Source organism: Myotis davidii, unplaced genomic scaffold, assembly GCF_000327345.1.
Source record: "Myotis davidii unplaced genomic scaffold, ASM32734v1 scaffold494, whole genome shotgun sequence".
Classification (NCBI taxonomy): Eukaryota; Metazoa; Chordata; class Mammalia; order Chiroptera; family Vespertilionidae; genus Myotis; species Myotis davidii.
In genome coordinates, this window is record NW_006285480.1 from 1274439 (window position 1) to 1299360 (window position 24922).

The 24922-nt window shown below is 41.1% G+C and overlaps 1 protein-coding gene across 1 annotated transcript in view; it reads left to right on the forward strand.

Moving 5' to 3' along the window:
* LOC102762417 (armadillo repeat-containing protein 4-like) overlaps window positions 1-24922 on the forward strand; it is a gene marked incomplete at its 3' end in the record, with an annotated part of 121372 nt that overhangs the window by 78005 nt on the left and 18445 nt on the right. The window contains 6 exon segments of the mRNA XM_015559050.1: window positions 678-824; window positions 1231-1440; window positions 7528-7770; window positions 8292-8402; window positions 13559-13713; window positions 14722-14964. Coding sequence (XP_015414536.1) covers window positions 678-824; window positions 1231-1440; window positions 7528-7770; window positions 8292-8402; window positions 13559-13713; window positions 14722-14964 — 1109 coding nt within the window.

Here is a 24922-nt window from a genome sequence, read left to right on the forward strand (position 1 = left end):
AATGCCTGAGCTCCCAGTATGTGAGAGGGGGCAGGCTGGGCTGAGGGACACCCCCCCACACACCCACACACACACCCAGTGCACGAATTTCGTGCACCGGGCCCCTAGTTCAATTTAAAAAAAAAATTGCTACCTCTTTCACAACCCTACTGCCCTTACTGTACCTTCTTTTGTTCTTAATATGGATTGTTGTACTGTCTCCCACATGGTTTCCCTTTCTCCATGTTTTCCCAGTTGTAAGAATGTACACACATATATAAGGCTATATGCATATTTTTAAGAATAATTTTCACACATGGTTTGCATAGCAGAGTATACTGTTGAGAACTACAGGAACCGCCTGTGACTTCTGCTTAAAACTACATTCCTTAGTCTTTCTCTCAAGGTTTGCCCTTTGCATATTGAATACGCTAATACCACCTAATGTTGTAGCTGTTTAAAACACACAGACCACCTTTAAATGTTGATGCTTAACAGGAATAATGTTTTATAACACTGAACAGCTTTTTTTGTGCTTTAGCTCTAAACGGTTCATTTAACACATTATAACCTTCTCAGAGAACTTTTAAAAAAAGTAATGTGCCATGTGTATGGGAGACATGTTTCCCCGTTCATGGAGTCATAACTGTGTAGAGAATGATCTTATTTAACCTTTCTGTGGCATGGTGTTTTCATAGGGAGGAAATCAGACAGCTACAGTGATTGCATTGTGTTCAATGAAGGATTTCAACTTAGCGCAAGAGACCTGCCAGTTGGCAATCAGGGATGTTGGAGGCCTTGAAGTTTTAATCAATTTACTTGATACTGATGAAGTCAAATGTAAGGTGAGTGGCTTTGTTACAATGGATGAGGGACCTTTTTTATACTTTCTCATGGGTCTCTTCTTAGTAGCAGGTGTCTGCTACTCCCACTGCCTGGTTCTCGCCTTACCTGCTATTATTACTGCTAAGATAACTTGCTACTTCTACTCTTGGCTGCTCTTCTCATCTCTCTGCTTTTCTTTTTTCTATCTGGTTCTTTTCATTAGTGTCTGCTTTTTAAATGATGAGTGTTTGTTCATATAATTAAAGGGAAATATATAGGCTATGTGTAACACCTAGAAATAGAATTTTTTTTTCTCTAAAAACTTAATTGGGGAAGGATTTTTGGTAGACTTGGAATTTTAAAAAATATAGCACTGGTTCTGTATTAAGCACACATTCATCTATAACCTTTTTTTTTCTCATTTAGATTGGTTCATTAAAAATCCTGAAGGAAATCAGTCATAATCCTCAAATCAGACGTAATATTGTTGACCTTGGGGGCTTACCAATTATGGTTAATATACTTGATTCTCCACATAAGAGTCTGAAATGTTTGGCAGCTGAGACAATTGCGAATGTTGCCAAGTTTAGAAGAGCCAGGTGGGCAGTGAGACACCATGGGGGCATCACTAAACTGGTGAGTACCACTGACATCAGCAGCAGCAGCACAGCAGCTGGCATGGAAATGTTAGCTCCATGCTGTCCTTTCTGGCCACTCCCGGACATTAGATAACCACAGGGCATGTTCTGAGAATCTTTGGATACACCAAGTCCTTGAAAATTATTTTTGTGTACTTATATTATCAAGTGGCAAAACACATGTTCCACCTTACTTTGCAAAGAAATACAAATTTTAAAAATCGTTGTAGTTCTCACCTATTATATTCATAGGGATACATTCATGTCTGTGTGCAGTGTTGGTGAGGGGTGGTGAAAGCCTGTGCAGTAGAAAGCAGTCTGGTAGCCTTTCCCTCCAATGTGGTGATATCACCATGAAGATTGTCCCCAAGGTGACGGAGGCGCATCTTATTGTTACACATAAGAGTGACAATTGAAAACACTTGTTTTGCAATATGAGGTTAATAAAATAATTTGTAGTATATCCATAAGAAATGCCTATTTGAAGCTCTATCAGTGGTGTATTTTATTTACTTATTTTTTATTGTTTAAAGTATTGCACATAGTAGTACAAATATCTCCTTTTTTTCCCCATTGACCTTCCCCCAGCCTCCCCTACCCGCTTCACATACCCTCATCCCATCCCCGCCCAGTGTCTTGTGTCCATTGGTTGTGCTTATATGCATGCACACAAGTCCTTCGGTTGATCTCTTTCCCCCACTCCCCAACACTCCCCAGCCCTTCTGGGGATTGATAGCCTGATCGCCGTTTCTCAGTCTTTGGGTCTGTCCCTTTTCATCAGTCTATGTTGTTCTTTATAATCCATAAATGAGTGAGATCATGTGCTATTTTTCTTTCTCTTGGTGTTTCTGATTCCTTGGGGTATATTCCTAGAAGTGGGATCACTGGGTCAAATGGGAGTTCCATTTTTAGTTTTTTGAGGAAATCCCATACTGTTCTCCACAGTGCTGCACCAGTCTGCATTCCCACCAGCAGTGCAAGAGGGTTCCTTTTTCTCTGCATCCTCTCCAGCACTTGAAGTTTGTTTATTTGTTGATGACTGCTATCTGACAGGTGTGAGATGGTACCACATTGTCGCTTTGATTTGCATCTCTTGAATAATTAGTGACTTTGAGCATGTTCTCATGTCTCTTGGCCTTCCTTCTGTCTCTTTTCGAAAAGTATCTATTTAGGTTCGTTGCCCATTGTTTTTTTGGATCATTTATCTTCCTTTTATTAAGTTGTATGAGTTCCCTGTAAATTTTATCAGTGGTGTATTTTAGATGTTTATTTAGGAAAAAAAGATAAATGAATATTTAATGTAATATAAGATTATAACAGGATTAAAAAACAATGGTACCTCTCACCCAATTTTTAAAGGTCTACCTAAAAAATATAGAAAAGACACTTGAAATAAACACAGAAAATTGTTCAGAGGAGTTTTCTATGAAATGATTACCAAATTTTCTTCCTATTTTCAAATACATGTCAGTTTGTTGTAGAAGTACTAGAGGTTCATTGCACGAAGATTCCCACAATAGGCCTTCCTTCCCCTGGCTGCTGGCACAGGTTTTCTTCCAACACCCGGGACCCAAGCTGTTGGTCCTGCCACAGTGAGGCTTGGCTTCTCTGCTGCAGCTCTCTTGGCCAGCCTGGGTGAGGGGCTGATGGCTGTTTGTAGCTGGTCACACCCCCTTCACGGTGGGGGTCCCACTGGGGTTCCTGGCCAGCTTGGATGGCTCTGAGGCTGATGCCGGCTGAAAGCAGGTATCTGGGGTTTGTTTAGCTTCTATAATTGAAACATTGTTGCTTCTGGCTCAGAGCCGGGCCGCGGCAGGCGAGGAACCTTCGCTTTCTCCATCACTGGAGCAAGCAAGCCTCCTGCTTGCTTCAGCTGTGTGGCTGCCAGCCGCCATCTTTGTTGGCACTTAATTTGCATATCGCCCTGATTAGCCAATGGGAAGCATAGCGGAGGTATGGCTAATTACCTTTTTTGTCTTTTATTAGATAGGATGATTATTTCAATAACTGTCACTGAAAGATAAAGATTATCATTCTACTCAATACCTCTGCCGTGACAGGAAGACCTTAATAAAGTGCAATATGGAAATGCATTTCCACCCTCCTTAGGAATTATCGACAGATCTTGTGTCTTCCCCACAGCTTGTATTCATCACTTCTGTAGTTTAACTTCCTCAAAATGAGAGCCAAATCTTATATATCTTAGTGTCACCCATAGCATTTAGTCCCATACCTTACACATACAAAGAGGTAATAATTATATATTGAGTTGATGTGGATTTAATGTGAATATATGCACAGTGAAAAGTGTTCTGAAATTTACTAAAAGAGATTCTGTGTTTTATTTGTACTCTCTAGAGTACTATAAATTATAATTTTTTGCTTCATATATAAGTGGACTTATGAATGGATAGATGGATGAATAGATGTCTAGCTATGTGATAAATATGACAAAATGTTTATTAGAGAACTTAGATGATGGATATATGGATGTTGTTGTACAGTTGCTTTACAATTTTTTTATTCTTTGTGTATGTTTGAAATTTTCCATAATAAAATCTTGGGGAAGTGGTAATTATTACTATGATTATCATTATTCTACTTAACTAATGAAATTAAATAGCAGGCTGATGTGGCTTTCCACTGACACTACTCTCATTGAATTGTCAGAAAGGAAACTGTAGACTAAAACTAAAATATGTTTTTTATGGGAGTCTTATACATCACATTTTGGGGCCTGAAATTTGAACAGTGGCACTAATGTAGTCAAGATAATGACATACAATTTAATTTTAAATAATAGCTAAGTAGATACAGGAAAAAACAATGATGAATAGGCTAATAATAAACTTGTAATTACTGTGTTGAGAACACATCTGGGAAGGACTAGAATTGGGGGTTCACTTTTGGTTTGACAGCTATGGGGGTAGAGGATAGAGTCCCCAACTAAAACTGGAAATGAGGGAGATCACTAATGCAGAGATGGAACTGTAGGCTGGGTATGGCATCCCAGCAAGAGAACTGAGGTCAAAAGCAGACAGGCTACAGTGGGTTTGATAACATAGGTCAGGCTCTGGAGAGGCACACCGGATAGAAGACTGTGCAGAAGAGTCTGAATAAGCAGGAAGAATGCATCAGGCCTGGACATATTGCAGGATTTAATGCTGTTAGCACTGTGGCTTATTTTCATGTTCCTCTGTATATATAGCACACTTGACCCTTTCTGTGAAAACCATTTTAATTATTTATTGAATTGTGTGTCAAATACAGATCTAGGTGGTGGAATTATGAATATAAATAAAGGTATTTTCCTGACCAAAGTCATATCATGCTTTCATTGTGGTGGGACAGAGGAGATACAGGCAAAAATATAAGTAGAGGGTGAGTATTAGGTATTTCATTGAAGTCAGTACTGGGAATAGAGGAGGAATAAAGGAGGGGCTAATCAATTGACTCTATTTGGAAGAGGAAGGTCAAGAAAGGCTAGAGAGGAGATATTGCCTTTGCTGAGTCTTAGAAGGTGAGTAGGTATTTGTCAGGCAGACACAACAGGAAAGATGAAGTTGTGTTGATAAAGGCCCAGAGCTGGAAACAACATTGAGTGCTTGGAAACCACAAGTTGCTTAATGAGGCCAGTCCTAGGATGAGAAGGGCTGTGTGGTAAGAGGTGAAGTTGGATGACCAGTGAGAGATGAGCACAGTGGACATCTCACAGGGCCTTATCCAATAAGCTACAAATTTTGAACTTTATATAGATAATGAGGAATATTTCTAATAGATAGAAACTTTTAAAATGTCTTCCATGTGTTCAATACCGCTATCTTAGAATTTCTACCCCTCCTTGCTACCCTATCTCCAATAGGTGCCTGAAAGCCATGTAAATACACCTTACCCATGTCCTTCCTTGGCCTGTACTAATTAGACCAGTGATGGTGAACCTATGACATGTGTGTCAGAGGTGACACGCGAACTCATTTTTTTGGTTGATTTTTCTTTGTTAAATGGCATTTAAATATATAAAATAAATATCAAAAATATGTCTTTGTTTTACTATGGTTGCAAATATCAAAAAATTTCTATATGTGACATGGCACCAGAGTTAAGTTAGGGTTTTTCAAAATGCTGACACACCAAGCTCAAAAGGTTCGCCATCACTGAATTAGACCATGGGTGTCCACCTGACTCATGCTGATTCTACCGTGAACTATCTCTCCCAGGAATTTAAAATTAGAAATCAGAGACTCTTCTTTTGGTGTTCTTGATTATGTGGGTAGTATCCCTGGAATTTGGTCTGCAGAGAGAGAAGAATGGAGTAGACATGAATATGATAAAGCCAGCTTTGGGAGGCCCTGTTTCACTTCTTTATGGGGCACCCTGCCATACTGCTATATCCATCTACTAGATGTATCGGTTAATAATGGCAGATTTTATAATCAAAGAAAACACGATAATTTCCAGAGAAACATCAAAAGTGCTTTATTCAAAGTAATATTAATTGCTAGCTACACATTTCCCCCATCTTTCAAGTAATTTGTGGGTACCATCCCAATAAAACTTTTCTTGTTTTGAGGCAAACCATTCAGAGAACAAATTTTCCACTTCTTTGTACATTTTGAAGTGCTGCTCAGAAATTGCATGTGCCATAGATCGGAACAAGTCGTCATCTGAAGGAGCAAGGTCTGGTGAATACAGCGGGTGGGTTAATACTTCCCAGGAAAGATCTTTTAACGTGTTTCCTTAACTGGTTTTGAAGTGTGTGATGGTGTATTATCATGAAGCAAAATTACTTTGCTGTGTCTTCTGGCACATTCTGGTCATTTCACGATCAAAGCATGGTTCGAATTGATTATTTGTTGTCCGTAGGTATTAACGGTTTCACCTGGTTTTAGAAGCTCATAATACATCACACCTTCCTGATCCCACCAAACGCAGACCATTGTCTTCTTTCTGAAGTTAAATTTTCTTTTCATTGCCAGTCACAATTCAATGCAAAAAAGACTTTCTTTCATGCCATTGAAGCAAGATTTCACTGATGACTTTTTGGTTTTCCATTTGTCTTTCATTCAGTTAATGTGGTACCCAGTTTCCTTCCTTTAAAATCTTTCCCATTGCTTGTAATCGATTGGAAATGGTTTTCTGAGCAATGTTTAATCTTTCTGCAAGTTGATTTTAAGTTTGACATGCATCTTCATCCAATACTTGTAATTGTTGGTCTTCAAACTTTTTCAGTTGGCCTGGACGTTCTTTGTCTTTCACATCGAAATCATCACTTTTAAAATATTTAAACCAGCATTCACAAGTATCTTGAGATGGTGCATGTTCACCATAAGCTTCCTGAAGTATATGATAACTTTTTCTTCAAAATAAGGAAATGAATTAAAACTTCCCTCAAATGCTATTTTTTGGCACAAAATTCCACATTTTTAAGTGTAAAAATATCTATGATGTTAACACCTTCAGAAAATTTGACATATGAAGTTTTGAAGCTTGCTGTCAATACAACAAAATAGCATGCATGTCAAATTGCATATATATCAACATAGGTGTAACTCCATCTATTGAAAAAAATCCACTTTATCAACTGGTACACCTAGTAAACTGCCTGTCTTTAATGTCTTCAGTGACTTTGGTTATTGCAAAGCAAAGAGAGGGTCCTGGCAACTGTGCCATTTGTTTTGGGTTTTGGTAGTGCAGGCAGAGGGCTGTGTCTCATGGTTTTAACAGTGCATAGGCCATTCACTTTTCATGGCTAAAAGGAGTCTACTTTTCTGAGATACCAGGCCTGAGTACATGGTTTACAAATCTTACTAATGTAAATGTTAGAGCCATATTAAGAAAATACTGTCTTGGTGAGATTAAATTTCTTGTGGGAAGGAACTGTAAAAGCTCCCAAATCTGAAGGAAGGTGTTTTGAAATGTTTTGTTTCTTTGCTTTCACTGACTGCTGTGTGGTATGAAAGTCAATTTTTAAAAATATTCTTATTTTTGATGAAGGAAAGTTTGGTAACAACCCTATACCTATTATGGGATGCATTAAGTTTTATTGGAAAGATTCCCATCTACACTGTGTTTATCTATCTTTTAGGTCGCTCTACTCGACTGTGCACATAATTCTGCAGAACCTGCTCAGTCGAGTCTGTATGATGCTAGAGATGTGGAAGTGGCTCGCTGTGGGGCACTGGCACTGTGGAGCTGCAGTAAGAGTTATGCGAATAAAGAAGCCATTCGTAAGGCTGGGGGCATTCCGTTGTTGGCTCGGTTGCTGAAAACGTCTCATGAAAACATGCTGATTCCGGTGGTGGGGACTTTACAAGAATGTGCATCAGAGGTACCTAGGCCTGCTCTGCTTCCCTTGCTCTCATTTCCTATGTATTTCCATAGTTGAAAAACAATTTGTAAGGTTATCATGACTGCTAAGGATTTTTTTTTCAAGAAGCCAACATTCTATTAGAAAGAGAAGATCAAACTAGTAGAATATTAATTACATTGGTATTTGTGTGGTTCATTATTTTTAAATATGTTTTTATTGATTTTTGTTTTGTTATTATTGATTTTTAGAGAAAGAGGAAGCGAGCGGGAAAGAGAGAGGACACCATCGATGTGAGAGAGAAACATCGATTGGCTGCCTCCCATATGGGTCACTGACGGGATGAAACCGTTAACTGGGTATGTGCCCTGACCGGATTTATTTTTGAAAATGTTGACTAAGTTCTCTTATTGTTATATCAATATGTTAACCTCGGACTTGTGTATTTGCTAAGAAAGTTTATTTAGTGTAATTATTAATTTTTAATAGATACTTATGTGCATACATTATATATACATAAATATTTAAATTCATATTACTAGGAAAACTACCGAGCTGCAATCAAAGCAGAAAGGATAATTGAAAATCTGGTAAAGAACCTAAATAGTGAGAATGAGCAGCTGCAGGAACACTGCGCCATGGCCATCTACCAGGTACAGTGGGCCCTATGGACAGGCCTGTTCTTCTCCATGTTTCTAAGCATACGGTCTCATTCTCTGGGGATGGAACTCAGAAGCCTGCATTTTTAACTAGAACCCCCAGGGATTTTCATGCCCAAGAGGTCTGAGAACCACTGTCCTATGCTAATGACAGATGCCTATATAGATCAGAGAGAAAGCTTCTCTAACATGTCTGATTATTTACAATTATATAAGACACTTGCATATCTTTATCTGCTAAAATTATTTACTTACTGTAAAATAGCTAAATATGTATATAGTACCTTTATATTGATTTTCATTATATCCCATTCAAATATAGTGGTCTTGGGAAATTTGTCTCCTCCCAAGACAATATGGATGAATGAGTGCATGTGTGCATGTGTATTTCTGTTTTATTGATTTATTTATTAACTAGAGGTCTGGTGCATGAAATTCGTGCACGGGGGGATGTGTCCCTCAGCCCAGCCTGCACACTCTCCTATCTGGGACCCCTTGAGGGAGGTCCGACTGCCTGTTTAGGCCCAATTCTGAAACCAGGGTCAGGCCTAAACAGGCAGTTGGACATCCTTCTCACAATCCAGGACTGCTGGCTCCCATCCACTCACCTGCCTGCCTGCCTGCCTGATTGCCCCTAACCATTTCTGCCTGCAGCCTGATCACCCCCTAACCGCTCCCCTGCCAGCCTGATTGATGCCTAACTGCTCTCCCCTGCTGGCCTGGTCACCCCCTACTGCCCTCCCCTGCTGGCCATCTTGTGTCCACATGGGGGCATCCATCTTTGACCACATGGGGATGGCCATCTTGTTTGTTGGAGTGATGGTCAATTTGCATATTACTCTTTTATTAGCTAGGGTTTTAATCTTCATTATTTGCGGTGAGTTATACATTACATAGTACAGCAGGTCTTCAGATAACATCATTTCATTCAACATTATCTATCTATCCTATATAATAAGAGAGGGATATGCTAATTAGCCCTGATATGCTATTTAGTCATGACCCGTATGCAAATTGACCATCACTCCAACACACAAGATGGCTGCCCCCATGTGGCCACAAGATGGCCACCCCTATGTGGACACAAGATGGCCACCACAAGATGGCCTGCAGGGGAGGGTAGTTGTGGGGGATCAGGCCTGCAGGGGAGGGCAGTTGGGGGCAACTGGGCCATCAGGGGAGGGAAGTTTGGGGTGATCAGGCTGGCCAGGGAAGGCAGTTGGCGGCAATTGGACCAGCAGTGGAGGGCAGTTAAGGATAATAGGGCCAACAAGGGAGCAGTTAGGTGTCATTAAGGCTGGCAGGAGAGTGGTTAGGGGTGATCAGGCAGGCAGTCGAGCGGTTGGGAGCCAGAAGTCCTGGATTGCGAGAGGGATGTCCAACTGCCCATTTAGGCCCAATCCCTCAAGAAGTCCCAGATTGGAGAGGGTGCAGGCTGGGCTGAGGGACACCCCACCTCAGTGCACAAATTTCATCCTATCTAATAATAGACAAACATGGTAATTAACCGTACCTCCGACATGCTTCTCATCGGCTAATCAGGGTGATATGCAAATTAACTGCCAACCAAGATGGCAGCCAGCAGCCAGGCAGCTGAAGCTAACAGGAGGCTTGCTTGCTCCAGTGAAGGAGGAAGCCAAGGTTCCCCGCCTGCCGCTGCTGTGCTCTGAGCTGCACTCTAAGAAACAATGTTGCAAATATAGAGGCTAAACAAACTCCAGAGACCTGTTTTCAGCCAGCCGAGCTACAGCCAGCAGGACCGCAACAGAGTTTCAATTATAGAACAAACCCAGATACCTGCTTTCAGCAGCTGAGGTCTCAGAGCTGGAACTGGGCCTCAGAGCTAAAGCCGGCTCTCAGCTCCAGTGACAGCCATAGAAGGTAAATAAATCCAGAATAAAAGAAAAAAAAGAAAAAAAGGAGAGGTTGGGAGCTTCAGTTGCCCGCCAGCCTGAAAACGGCCCTCAGCCCCTCACCCAGACTGGCCAGGCACCCCAAGGGGGACCCCCACCCTGAAGCAACAAGATGGCAGCTAATTTGCATACTGAGGTGGGTGGCAGTGGGCAAGGCTCTCTGCGGTCCCAGGACCCAGATCTGTGACCCTGCCAGGCAGGGGGCAGTGCTTGAGGCTGTCCACAGGACCAAGACATGGATCTGTGACTCTGCCGGGCGGCGGGCAGCACTTGAGGCTATCCGCGGTCCCAGGACCCGGATCCGTGACCCTTCCCAGTGGGGCGGCAGCTCGCACAGGGGTGGATTAGCTGGGGTGGGGCAGGGCAGGACTCTGGGAAGGTGAGCATCACAGAGAGCCTCTGGACAGGGGAGGCAGGCCAGTGGAGGGTGGCCTGTACTCCCCACATGGCGGTGGTGACAGCTGTGAGCACGCCAAGCGGAGCCTGCAAGCTGAGCTGAAGTAGCGCCTGCAGGCCATCAGCACCCAGGAGTGGCTGTGCAAGATCCGCCTCCTGGCCCAGAAGGTGCAGGATTGCAGGGACAGCCACCATGGCGGGCCAGACTGATGTCCTCCTGGCCGCGCCAGGGGTGTTTGCGGATCTGCAAAGCCAGAGGCCTCCCATGTGCAAATCCCCCCCTGGTGTGTGAACATCCCCCAGCACACTGTCACCCTCCCGCACCTGCAACAGTTTCAAACCAAGGCGTGCACAAGTTCCACCCGCCTCTCCACTGCACTTCCATCCACCCAGCATGCCTAACACCCCCACAGGATGTGCACACATCCCCTCTGATGCGCTCACGTCCTTTGGAGAGTGTCTGGGTATTCTGGGTGCTGAGGGTGGGCGCCTGTGAGATGACAGTGAGAGGGTGGTGATGCCCTGTTCCCACGGAGGCCAGTGCAGCTATGAGATCACCTCTGGGGGGTTAATGCAGGTGCTGAGGCAAGAGCAGATGCAGACAGACACACCTATTGGGCGTGGGTGGCCCTCGCTGAGGTGCCTTTGGTCAGCCTTCAAGATGAAGGACTGAGAGGTGGAGAGGAATTCCGTCCTCTCAGTGAAACAGTGGGATAGTCGAAGCGACTGTAGAGGAGGAATGTGCACTTTGGGTGCCAGCACCCATGAGTGAAGGCTGCCCTGACTGAGCCTCGCTTGCTTGGGGCCTAGCGCACTCCTGCCGGACAGTGGGTGACAGGACGTGCTTTTCTGAACTAATGAGAGAAAACGTTGATTCTCCTGTTGCCCACGAAGGTGGAAAGTGAAGTGGGGAGACATGGGGAGTGAGCGAGGTTCCCTGTCTGGGGGTTCAGATCTGCTGTTGGTTTTCTTTCACCGCTGACTAGAGATATACAGGGTGACCCCCAAAAATGTATACACACTTTGAATACCTACTAATTCCAATGGTTTTAAGCATAAGAAAGAAACAATAATGGAGCTGTTATCTGTTAAAAGTGTGGGCACAAACAGGCAGTTGGACATTCCCTGAGGGGTCTCAGATTGGAGAGGGTAAAGGCCAGACTGAGGGGCCTCTTTCTCTCCCTACCCCAGGGCATGAATTTCGTGCACCGGGCTACTAGTATACATATAAAAGTCTAATATGCAAAGTGTCCCCTCGGGAGTTCAAATGACTGGGAGTTCGATAGACTGGGAGTTGATTGCTTCTATGACGGAATGAAGGAAGGCCCCAGCTGGCAGCCAGCAGCCACTTGGGACCCTACCCATGCACATATTTTGTGCACTGGGCCTCTAGTTTCATTATAATGTTGATGAGATAATGTAGTAACTTAACTCATTTATATCGATTAACCTATGGTGAAATTTTGCTGTCTTTTCATTTAAAATCACAAAACCTGTTGATGATGTTAAGTGAGGACTTAATGTATTCCAAAAAACAGATTAAAATGATCAAGGGGTAGAAAAAATAGCCCAGACAAATTAGTATATGGCTGGCTACTGGCCATGCCAGCTTCCCCCTAATCAGAATAGATTTCCTAGAGGAATTCATTTTAAAATGTGCAGTGAGAATGCATCCAAACGATAGCGTCAGAGAGGAGGTACATGTTGATAGAGGATTGTAATAGTTTGCTTGGGCTGCCATAACAAAGTACCACAGCACTGGGTGGCTTAAGCAACAGATAACTGTTACTGAAAGATAAAGGTTATCACATGATCTTTACTCAGTGTCCTAATATCCTCTTCTTATAGGGTTACATGCCATATTGGATTAGAGTTCACGTCAATGACTTCATTTGATTTTAATTACTTCTTTAAAGACACTATCCTCAAATATGGTCACTTTGTGATATATGGGGGTTAGGACTTCAACTTACGAGTTTTGAGGACATGCAACCAGCTCATAACAAGGATATATAGCTTTGACGGAATATATGCCTCATAAGAATAAGCATTAAAGGACAGTTAGAAATAGCGATTAATTTTTAAAAGTTGCAACTGAACCAGAATGAAAAGTCACAAATAGAAGGTAAACAAGGCGGTGCTTTGTGGTACACTATGATGAGGATTTCTTCCAGTGGCACTCACTGATGATGCGTTATGTGTATATTTGTATCGTGTGGCCTCAGTGGCCTCAGAGGCTGACTGTATGCTTAGGACAATAGCAAACCTATACTGAATTAATCATTGTTGGTGCTATAACCTGAGAAGGATGATCAGTTGAAAACATCTAGGCAACACATATTTATTTCAAAGGATGACTGGTTGCTATTGATATGACCCACTGCTCTGGGCATAGAAACTTTATTGGGGAAATTCCTCATCTCTTAGATTTGGGGGGTCATTAAAGGTTTGATTGTATCCCTTCCACTGCTCTATGTTCTCTTCTGTGTTTTTCCAAGACTCTGGGTTGCATTACTGCAGAAATGTGTGTGGCATTCTAAGTTTCTAACCAACCTTTGCCTCTGTCTTGTTAGAAACCCAGGCCACATCAGAATTGGCTTTGGAGAATTGCCAAAGTATGTAGAAACTGCTAGACATTGCCAAAACCATGTAAAGGAAGATAGACATTGTCAGATAGCTGCAAATATAGGAAGAATTATGCTTTACTTGGAGGTGCCTTCAGAATATTATGCTCTCTGATAAGAAGTTTCATAGCTGGTACAAATGGCAGCCTCTTTCACAATCACTGAAATCTTGATATGCCTTACTCACTGCCAGCCTCTCACTTGACTTTTTGTGTAGTGTGCCGAAGATGAAGATACCCGTGACCTGGTTAGGATGCACGGGGGACTTAAACCCCTGGCCAGTCTGCTCAATAACACTGACAATAAAGAACGTCTGGCTGCTGTCACAGGGGCAATATGGAAATGTTCCATCAGCAAAGAGAATGTGACCAAGTAAGAAAAAGTATTCCATATTCTGTAATAAAAATAAGGCCACCAAAACAGTCTTGTAATTTAATTCTGTTTTAAGAAAGAGTCTATAATAATGCTACTCCTGTAGGTTTTATAGATGCACATTTTGGACTAGGTTGGCAGAATTAATGAATTTTTAGAAATAAAAGACCCCTACTTCCCATATTTTCTGTGCCTCAGTAGGGCTCAGGGGCTTGCTGACATAATCTTTCAAGGAGAGTGGGCTGTTTGGCATATGGGTAGCCACTTCAACATAAAGTATCTCTCATATTTCCTGCAGAAATGTACTGAGGTTGAGGGGGTGGATTTCGCACTGAATCTTTAGAGATGGATGTGGTTCCATTCTTTCCCCTTTTGTGAAGATAAACAAGATGAGTCAGATAAATGCCAACTAACCAATTAATCTTAAAGATAATCATTTTCAAATATGATTTCATTGAATTTCAAAGTGTGTGTAAACTTTATGACCATTTGATTTAATTTAATGTTCAAATTCATCTCTTCATTTATTTTTAGAGTTCTCACCCTCTATGAAGGATGTTCTGAAGCAACTTTTCCTTATCTCAAGCATGATGATTATCTTAAACAAAAATCACATGTCCAATTGACACAAAATAGACTTATTTTGCTTTGTTTATGTAAAGTGGTCTCTGTAATATGGGGAAACAGCCCTTAGCATAGTGGAATCATTGCCACTCAGATTTGGAAGAAGTTGTAGTTGTTTCAAAGGCTGTATAGTACAGAGGTTAAGGGCACAGATGGGTGGATGTGGATGCTAGTTATGCTATTTACCAAGCTTCAGATTAACTTCCTGAAAATGGGGATTTTAATAGTATCTACATTATAGTGTTTTTGTAAGGATGAAACGAACATATAGTGGATGTTTATTAATATTATTACTATTAATTATCATCAGAGAACTTTATACCTAAAAAAATATTGTTCTCCTCTTTCTTTCCCTCCCACCTCTTTTTCTTGTGATGAATTTAGGTTTCGGGAATACAAAGCCATTGAAACTTTAGTGGGACTTTTAACTGATCAACCCGAAGAAGTTCTTGTGAATGTGGTGGGCGCCCTGGGAGAATGTTGTCAAGAATATGAAAACAGAGTTATTGTCCGGAAATGCAGTGGCATTCAACCACTTGTGAACCTCCTCGTTGGAATAAACCATTCTCTTCTTGTCAATGTCACAAAAGCAGTTGGTGCATGTGCAGTAGATCCCGAAAATATGGCGTAAGTGGCCCTACAACCTGAAAGTTTTTGTTTGAGAATGTTAGGGGAAACACGCGGGTAATCGTGGAATAGTGTCATCACTTAAAATTGAATGATGAAAAAGTAAAGAGAGTTTACATATAAATAACCACAAAGTTACAAAATCATGACTTACAGAGCCAAATTGTTCCATTGGATGAGCTGGAGGCCTGAGGCTGGGCATATTGGGAGTTCAAATACCCAGTAATTAATTTCCCATGCAGAAACTTTAATCATCAGATATTTTCTTTGTATACCAGGGAAGAATTATCTAATTACCTGAGATCCTAGGTAGTTGTAGGTAGCATTTCCATTGTATCCTTCTTGCTTCAATTGAGCACCTAACGAGTGGATGGATGAGGGGAAAAATTGAATGGATGAGGGGAAAAACAAAGGATATTAAGCTATGATCTTGGTCCTTGAGAAAAAGTCTAATTAGGAAGACTTAAATATGGTACAATTTAAGAACAATAGCAAGATTATATATCCAGAAGATGAGAAACCCATATGAGTCAATGTTGTTGTATTAGGGTTCCCCAGAGAATCAGAACCAACAGTGTGTGTGTGTGTGTGTGTGTGTGTGTGTGTGTGTGTGTGTGTGTGTGTGTAGAGAAGAAGAGAGGGGGGAGACTGAAAGATTGAGATTGATTTACTTTAAGTAATTCACTCATGTTATTGTGGAGGCTTGGCAGGTCCAAATTCTGATGGAGTAGGCTAGCAGCAGCTGACTGGAGAATTAGGAAAGAATTGCAGTGTGAATTCAAAGTCAGTCTTCTGGCAGAATTTCTTCTTGCTCAGGAAGGTTAGCCTTTGTTTTATTAAAGCCCTCAACTGATTAGATGAGGCCCACTGATTATGTATGATAATCTGTTTTACTCAACATCTACCAATATAATGTTAATCTGATCCCAAAAAACACCTACACAGAAATATAAAGAATAATGTTTGGCTAAATATCTGGGCATCACTTAGCCCAGTCAAGTTGACATATAAAAATGAGTCATCCTAAATCCACCCTTTGTCAACTCAGCACCCATACACACATCTTAAATCACACTCAATTGCTATATAAATACGATAACAAGATTATACTTCTGCTAATTATCTTGCATACAACTAAATTTCACTAATGATTTCCCCAGAAGAGTAAACAAAGTCCTTTGGCAATGCTTATTCTTATTGATATCCTGTAACTTAAATATTGTGATGTAAAGTTAACAATACTTAAAAACTATGATATAAAGTCAATACATCTCATGTTACATGACAAGAGGATAAGAGTGGACAGAAAACAAAGATACACACATACATAACTATAACAAAATAGGAAGGAATACTCTAATAATTATAGTCCTCGTTTCTATAACTGGTCACATGGCTGTCACTGGTATTTATAACTACCTTCTTTCACTACCCATTCTGTATTCTCTTTAGCCTCAGCTAGAACTTTAGTTCGTTGTGGTTCTTTACCTGGTGGGGTGACTTCCTTCTTGAAGGCCTGGGCCATTTACTAGTCCTGCCTGGATTGGGTTTGTTGTGGTTTCCTCTTGACTTCAATCACAGGGCATGGTAATACTAAGAGATACTCTAAGGGACCTCCTGTATTCCAGATATATTCATCCTTATACCTGTTGTGGAGTAGCAGTTCAATTTCCCCTTTGTAATCAGGATCAATTACCCCAGCCAGCATAGTAACTCTCTTCTTTGCCTGTTGATTTAGAGGCATGAGAAGCCAAAGTGGCAGTCTTAACTTCCAGTTCAGTGGCATCATTATTGTGTTTCCTGGTGAAAACATTCTTCCCTTTGGAACTAAGACCTCTAGATTAGCAAAGCATAAGATTATAAGGACAGGAATACAAATTTTGATAGTAGGTCACTAGGGATAAAAGTAAATGCCACTCCCATTTCCACACTTTGATTTCTGGACCCATGAATTCTGACTGTGGAAGAAATAGCACCATATTTTTTACTGGTAAATAGCTCTATTGACATGACTTGTAGACTCACAAAAGTCAACCAGCCATTCTTAACTTCATCCCATCTCTGTCCCCTTCAGTCCAAGATGGCAGTGTTTCTAGTGAAGTGATTAATTAAATCCATGACTCACATCTGTAATCGCTTTATCATATGAATGTCTAGTTATATTCTTTTTTTTAAAAAAAATAAGTTTTTATTAATTTTAGAGAGAGAAAGGGAAAGGAAGAGAGAGACAGAAACATCAATGATGAAAGAGAATCATTGATCAGCTGCCTCCTGCAAGCCCCTTAATGGGGATGGAGCCTACAACCCAAGCATGTGCCCTGACCAGGAGTCGAACCTGCTACTCTTGTTTCCTGGGTTGATGCTCAACTGCTGAGCCAAACCCACTGGGTGAAACTCTTTTAAACAGTTACATTAAGTAAACTGTTATATTTATTGATTTTTCAGTTGATTCCATTAAAGAAAAGGCCAGAGAAAATGACACACATTTTTTTTGAATTTTAATATTCTTTAAGGAACTTAGATTTGAAGCAACAAAATGTAATGAAAGAAAAAGAATGACTCAGTGACAAACAACAGGCCTCAAGGACATTTTGATTGAGTTGGGATGACAGACAAGTAATTTTAAAATGGGGTGAAAATGAGATGGCAGTAAATATATATTTTTTGGTGAATACACAAAACTATTTTGTGGAATTTTATGAGGCTTAACTTCCGGGTAATATATGGGGACTACAATAAAGAACAAAAGTAGAAAATAATCATTTTATCCCAAGCAAGGAAATGGCCACAACTCCAAATCTTAAATGTGAAAACATATGCAAAATGTTGTGAATTATTAGCCTGTGTGTAATATATTGACAGCTAACATGTACCTCTTCAGATTGCAAGCTTTTCCCCCAAGTAAGTGTCATGGTCATGAGATACATAGCCGACATTTGTTTCATAGAGAGCAGAGATGAGAGGAGCGAATGGGTCTTGGAAGAAGTGAGGAATTTCCCATCAGAGACCTAGTTTTGCATTATAAAACATCATAGCTCTGTAGTATAATTTAAAGTCAGGTAGTGTGATACCTCCAGCTAAGTTCTACCCCCCCCCCCAGGGTTGCTTTGTGGTTGCATAAAAATCTGGTGATTTTTGCTCTATTTCTTTTAAAAAATGACATTGGAATGTTGAGGGTGATTGCATCAAGTCTGTATATTGCTTTGGGTAATATGGCTGTTTTAACGATGCTGATTCTTCCAATCCACGAACACAGGATATTTTTCCAGGTTATTTGTGTGTGTGTGTGTGTGTGTGTGTGTGTGTGTGTGTGTGTCTTTTTCAATCACTTTTTTATAATGCTTTGTAGTTTGATTGATTTGCATATGTTCAACCATCCTTATGCCCCTAGAATGAGCCCCACTTGATCATGATGTATTATTTTTGATGTATTATTGTATTCGATTTGCTAACATTTTGTTTAGAATTTTAGCATCTATATTCATCAGAGATATTGGCCTATAGTTTTCTTGCCCAGAAAATGTTGCTCAGTGGTTGAGCATTGACCATAAACCAGGAGATCACAGTTCAATTCCCAGTGAGGGCACATGCCTGGGGAAGCTGTGTCACCAGGCTTTATAGGACAACTACTACATGAGGCCACTATACTAAGTCTGGGAGACATAGCAGCTCTACCTAGTACATAGAAATAAACTTAGGGAAGCAGATAAAATGCAGATACAAAGAAACAAGTCCCAAATGAAAGAACAGGAGAAATCTCCCCCCAAAAAGAACTAAATGAAATGGAGGCAAGCAAACTGCCAGATATAAAGTTCAAAACAATGGTTATAAGAATGTTCCAGGAACTTAGTGAGAAGTCCAACAGTGAAAAATCCATAGAAACCATAAAAATGAACCAGGCAGAAATGAAGGATACACTAAGGGAAATGAAGAATAATTTATAGGGAATCAACTATACAGTAGATGAAGCTGAGGATTAATTTAGCAATTTGGAATATCAGGAAGAAAAAATACCCAATCAGAACAGCAAAAAGAAAAAATTGATTAAAAATAATGAGAACAGTGTAAGGAATCACTGGGACAACTTCAAGCATACCAACATTCGCATCATGGGGGTGCTAGAAGGAGAAGAGCGAGAGCAAGAAATTAAAAACCTCTTTGGAAAACATAATGACAGAAAGATATACAAGTTCAGGAAGTGCAGTGAGTCCCAAACAAGATGAAATCAAAGGCCCATACCAAGTCACATCACAATTAAAATGCAAAAGAATAAACTCAAAGAGAGAATCTTAAAAGCATTAAGAGAAAAGCAGTTAGTTGTCTACAAGGGAGCTCCCATCAGACTGCCAGCTGATTTCTCAACAAAGACTTTGCAGGCCAGAATGGAGTGGCAAGAAATATTCAAAGTGTTGGAAAACAACAATCTACAATCAAAATTACTCTACCCAGCAAAACTATCATTTAGAGTCGAAGGACAGATAAAGAACTTCCAAGAAAATGCTAACAGATTTCATCACCACCAAACCAGTACTGCCAGAAATGTTAAAGAATATTCTTTAAGAAGAAGAAAATAAAAGATAAAAAACACAAACAATAGCTCTGACTGGTTTGGCTCAGTGATTAGAGTGCTTGCCCATGGACTGAAGGGTCTTGGCTTCAATTCTGGGTAAGGCTACGTGCCTCAGTTGCAGGCTTGATCCCTGGCCCTCATAGGGGCACGTGCTGGAGGCAACCAGTCAATGTGTCTCACATCGATGTTTCTTTCTCTGTGTCTCTCCCCCTCCTTTCCACTCTCTCTCTAAAAAAAAAATCAATGGAAAAATATCCTCAGATGAGGATTAACAAACATAATAATAAAATAAAATGTGTTAACTTAAAACAAAATATGAATAGTAAAATGCCAATAAATACATATCTGTAACAATTGAATCTAAAAAACAAAATAAAGCCCTGGCCAGCATTTCTCAGTGGTTAGAGCAGGGGGGTTCTCAAACTTTTTAAACAGGGGGCCAGTTCACTGTCTCTCAGACCGTAGGAGGGCCAGACTATAGTTTTAAAAAAACTATGAACAAATTCCTATGCACACTACACATATTTTATTTTGAAGTAAAACAAAAAAAAAACGGGAACAAATACAATATTTGTATTTGCATGTGGCCCGCAGGCCATAGTTTGAGGACCCTTGGGTTAGAGTATCAGCCTGCCCCTTGGAGAGTCTAGGATTTGATTCCCAGTGAAGGGCATGTATGTTGGTTGCAGGTTTGATCTCCTCCCCAGGTCTGGTCAAGGCACACATGGGAGGCAACCAGTCAATATGTCTCTTTCACATCAATGTTTCTTTCTATCTCCTTTCTGTCTTTCTTCCCTTCCACTTTTGCTAAAAATCAATGGGAAAAAAATATCCTCACTCCTTGAGTGAGGACTAAAATCAAACAAACAAACAAACAAACAAAACAAACAAAATAAAGGAACAAGTAGAAAAGAAAAAGACTCATAGAGACAGAAAATATTTTGACAGCTGCCAGGTGGGAAAGGGTTTGGAAGGATGGGTGAAAAAGTTGAAGGGATTAAGAAGTACAAATTAGTTGTTACAGAATAGTCATGGGATGTAAAGTATAGCATAGGAAATATAGCCAATAATCCTATATAATAAAGAGGTAAAATGCAAACTGACCATCACGCCATTGCACAAGATGGCCACCCCCATAGGGATCAGGCCTAAACTGGCAGTTGGACATCCCTTGAGGGGTCCCAGATTGGAGAGGGTGCAGGCTGGGCTGAGGGACACCCTCCCCCCTTCCAGTGCATGAATTTCGTGCATTTGGCCTCTAGTATTCTAATAACTATGTATGGTGTCAGGTGGATACAAAACCTATTGGGATGAGCACTTAGTAAGTTATATAATGTCTACTCACTGGGGTATACACCTGAAACTAATATAATATTGTATGTCAACTGTAATTGAAAAATAAAAAATGATTAAATGTCAAAAAAGAAAAGATCACCTTCTAGGAAGGTTCTATTTGGCAATGTATCAAACACTTAAGAGCCCAGATTCCACAGTCTGTCAGCTTGGTTTCTAATCTTGGCTTTGCCACTTCCTGGTGCTTTGACCTTGAGTTATTTAATGTCTCTGGGCTTCAGTTTTCTTATCTTTAAAAGGAGGATAATAACTACAAAACTAATAATGTGGTTGTTAATATTCAATGAATTAACAAATTGCTTAGAATAGTGCCTTGACTTATGGGGAGGGCTGTCATAGTTATGAGATTTAAGATGGTATATACATAAGACACACCATTATTTTCTATGCTGCTTAAAAAATAGTATCAATTAAAATTGTAAATTAAAGACCCCAGGCCTCTGTGGAGTTCATCTGTGGGGAGAGAGCTGTCATAGATATGCTGAGGTCAGGAGAGCTAAGGATTGTCCTCATAGATGGGGTAGGCACTTAGAAGGGTAGGTCTATCCTATCATGTATGATCACATGCATTTACCAAGTGTCAAGCATTCTACTGAGCACTTTGCATGCATGCTCTAATTTAATCCTCACTAATTCCAGAGGAGATAAATGTGACTCATCCCATTAAACAGATGAGAAAACAGCCTAAGTAATATTCAGCTAGCAAGAGGGGGAGCTGGAATTCCAGAGCAAAAGCTCTCAATCACTTATTCTCAAAGATGATGTATATCCTGGGAGAGCCTGAGCCTCATCTGGACTTGAGAGGTCTAGGAATCTTGGGGAGGACTCTAGAGGACAGAGGATAAATGTGAAACTGCTATGGAGAGTCAGGGAGTAGGAAAGGCCTGACAGAGTCTCTGGTGGACAGACAAGAGCTGCTACCACCTGAGAGCAACGAGAAGGTTTAGTTTCTGAGTGGTCATTTTGCTGCTCTCTTTTGTCATTCTTGAATCTTAAATGAAGTCCTTTTGAATATAACAGTCTTGTCTCTTCTCTGCTCTGGGAGGCACAGACAAAATCTCAGGTTAGCCAGACACTAAAATGGGGAGGAGGGCGCCACTCACTCCCACTCTGAGGCCCTCATGGAGAGAGAGCACTAGTTTTTCCAATGCTAGGTACTGGGGGCCATTTTACCAACAAAGGTGACATTCCCTACAGAGGTCAATACTGGAAGGTCATACAGAAGCACTGGTCACATGTACCATGTTGCAATCAAGAGCTGCAGCCAAAACTCCAGAACTGGGAAACCAGCCAGGGTTATAAGAAGCAAATCAAGGGAATGCAGGGACTTCAGCAAGGAATCCTAGTATGGCTGCCCAATGGCATCCTCCTAGTTGCAGCCACTCTGGAGAGACCTCAGACTTTGGCTAGCTTCTGCCTTCAATTCCTTAAGGCACTTCTTTGTTCCTGACAATCCTTCTATATATAATACATGTACCAGAAGTACACAGCACAAAGTAGGTGTTTAGTAAATATAAGCCAAATGAATTAATAAATGAATGAATGGAAGAAAAAAACAACAACAAACTGTCTCCTATTGGGGATGTTGCCAACAAGCCTGTAGGAGTGGGCAGGCACTTCTTCCCCTTCCTGGGAGAGTACAGACTGAGCTTGCAGGGGAGATAGGAGTGCCCTTCCCCACGTGCCCCTCCCCCTGTTCCCCAAGATGTGGCTACACAACCCAGCACCTACACATCTGATTCCTGGACTAAAGCCTCCCTGGGAGACGTGCATTGCAAAGGTGCCAGCTGTGCGGGGTACTCTGATCCCCCTACACAACTGAACTCAGCAGGGTGGGGCCACAGAGTGGAGGGCAGACCTGGTGATTCAACAGGTGGGGAAGAGGTGCTGCCTGTGTGCTTGAGGTGGGCAAGAATGGTCCCCTTTCCAAAGCTGCACAGATCAGTCACTGTCTGAGTCTCCTCAACGAGCTTCTCCAGAAAAAGAACTCCCAAAGATTCTTGCTGGGTGCAGCCAGGAGACCTCTCTGCAGGACCTGAGCATGGCAGAGTAGCATCACCAGTAGTTGGAGGATCAGTCCATGAACTCCCTACATTAGTGCTGTAATAATAGGAATGCTAGACCCTAGGAAGGTTGGTGTCTGGGTCTCTAGCAAACTCTTTTCTCTCTCAGCTGCTGCACATGGGAGTGGGGGCCAGCCCTTTCCCCATCCCTGCCCTTCTTATCAGTCTCTGTGTGACCTTTAAATCCTTGGTGAAAATATTTTGGTTCAGCTAGCCTTCAGTTTTTTTTTTTTTTTTCATGTTGATTGCTTTATAAGTTAGGTGTAAATCCAGCTTGGGTCTGGGAGCAGGTGAATATAACTTATCCCTGCTCTGCAGCCTTCTTGGAATTCTTGCCCATTTTTTAGTCTAGTTTATTTTAATTGAGTTATATGAATTCCTTCTACATTGTGATTATTAACTCCTTGTCAGAAATATGGTTTGTGGGTATTTTCTCCCATTCCACAGATTGCCTCTTCATTTTGTCAGTTGTTTCCTTTGCTATGCAAAGGCACATGTGGATACACAGTGAAGCTATTTTTCTATAAACACTCAGAGGACAGCCTTGCTAGATATAAAATCCTTGGTTATCACTTTCATTAACTTAAAAAAATGCTGCTTCATTATTGCCTTGTTTCATACCTTTGTAAAAAAGTCTAATGCTAGTCTGATTCTTTTGTCTTTGTAAAGTATTTGATTTTTACATCTGAAGGCCTTGAAGATTTTTTCTTTATATTCTAATACTTTTATTATGTTTGTTTCAGAGTTTATTGCTAACTACCTAGTTACATAGAATTATAGTTCATAAAGGAAAGACAGGATAAATGCTTTCTTTTTCCTTTTGAAAAAAATCAATTTTAAAATATATGAGTTGTCAGGAACCCTATAGCAGCTTCAATAATAAGGACTTTTTGGATTTGTTATGAACTTAAGGATCTTCATGGATTACTTCAGTCTTTACTGGTTTTTTTTTATACATAACTAGAGACCCAGTGCACAAATTTGTGCACATTGAAAGGCCCTCAGTATGGCCTGTGATTGGGGCGCACTGGGGCCGGCCAGCCAGAGGGAGGGAGGGACCTCGGGACGTTGGCCTGCCATGTGGGAGTGACTAGTCCTTAGGGAGAGAAAGCTGTGTGTTGCTATGTGATGTCATTACCTAGTACCCAAAGCGACCATTTCAGGCTGGGCTGGGCTATGGGCTGCATTTTGCACCATGGGGTCTTGGCAGCATGGGCTGTGATTTGACGGGGTGTTGCTCTGGGGTGGTGGCTGGGCCTGTATCCCACTTGGGGGAAGCCGAGTGTTGCTTTGTGGGTGCCAGGTCTGTGGTGCTGTTTATTGTTAAATGGCCTGTCGCTAGGGAGTGGAAGCTGGGTGTTGCTATGTGACATCATTACCCGGTGCCCACAGCCACTGTTTTTGGGCTGGGCTGGGCTGTGGGCTGCATTTTGCACCATGGGGTCTTGGCAGTGTCGGCTGTGATTTACTGGGCTATTGCTCTGGGGTGATGGTGGGGCCTGTGTCCCACTTCGGGTAAGCCAAGTGTTGCTTTGTGGGCGCCAGGTCTGCGGTGCCATTTCTCTGTATATGGATAGTGCACATCATGGCAGCTCCTGTGTTGAGTGTCTACCCCCTGGTGGTCAGTGTGTGTCATAGTGACTGGTCGGATGGACACTTAGTGTATTAGCCTTTTATATATACAGATGCCTGGCAAACATGATTCAAAATATGGTAACATTCTACTGCCCTAAGCTTTTCATTACTTCAAAATAATCTCAAGATCTAAAGGTCAGTTTTCAAATTTACTAAGTACTTGCCTATAAAATAGTAAATTTCATATTTTTTAGAAGGTAATAATAAAGTCTATTAATATTTGATAAATATCTAGGATTCTAAGTAATTTTAGATAACAATTTACCTAAATAATGTACTAATTTCCTACAATTTATTCTATAAAATATTTTTCTTCCACACATTGTAAAATAAACAT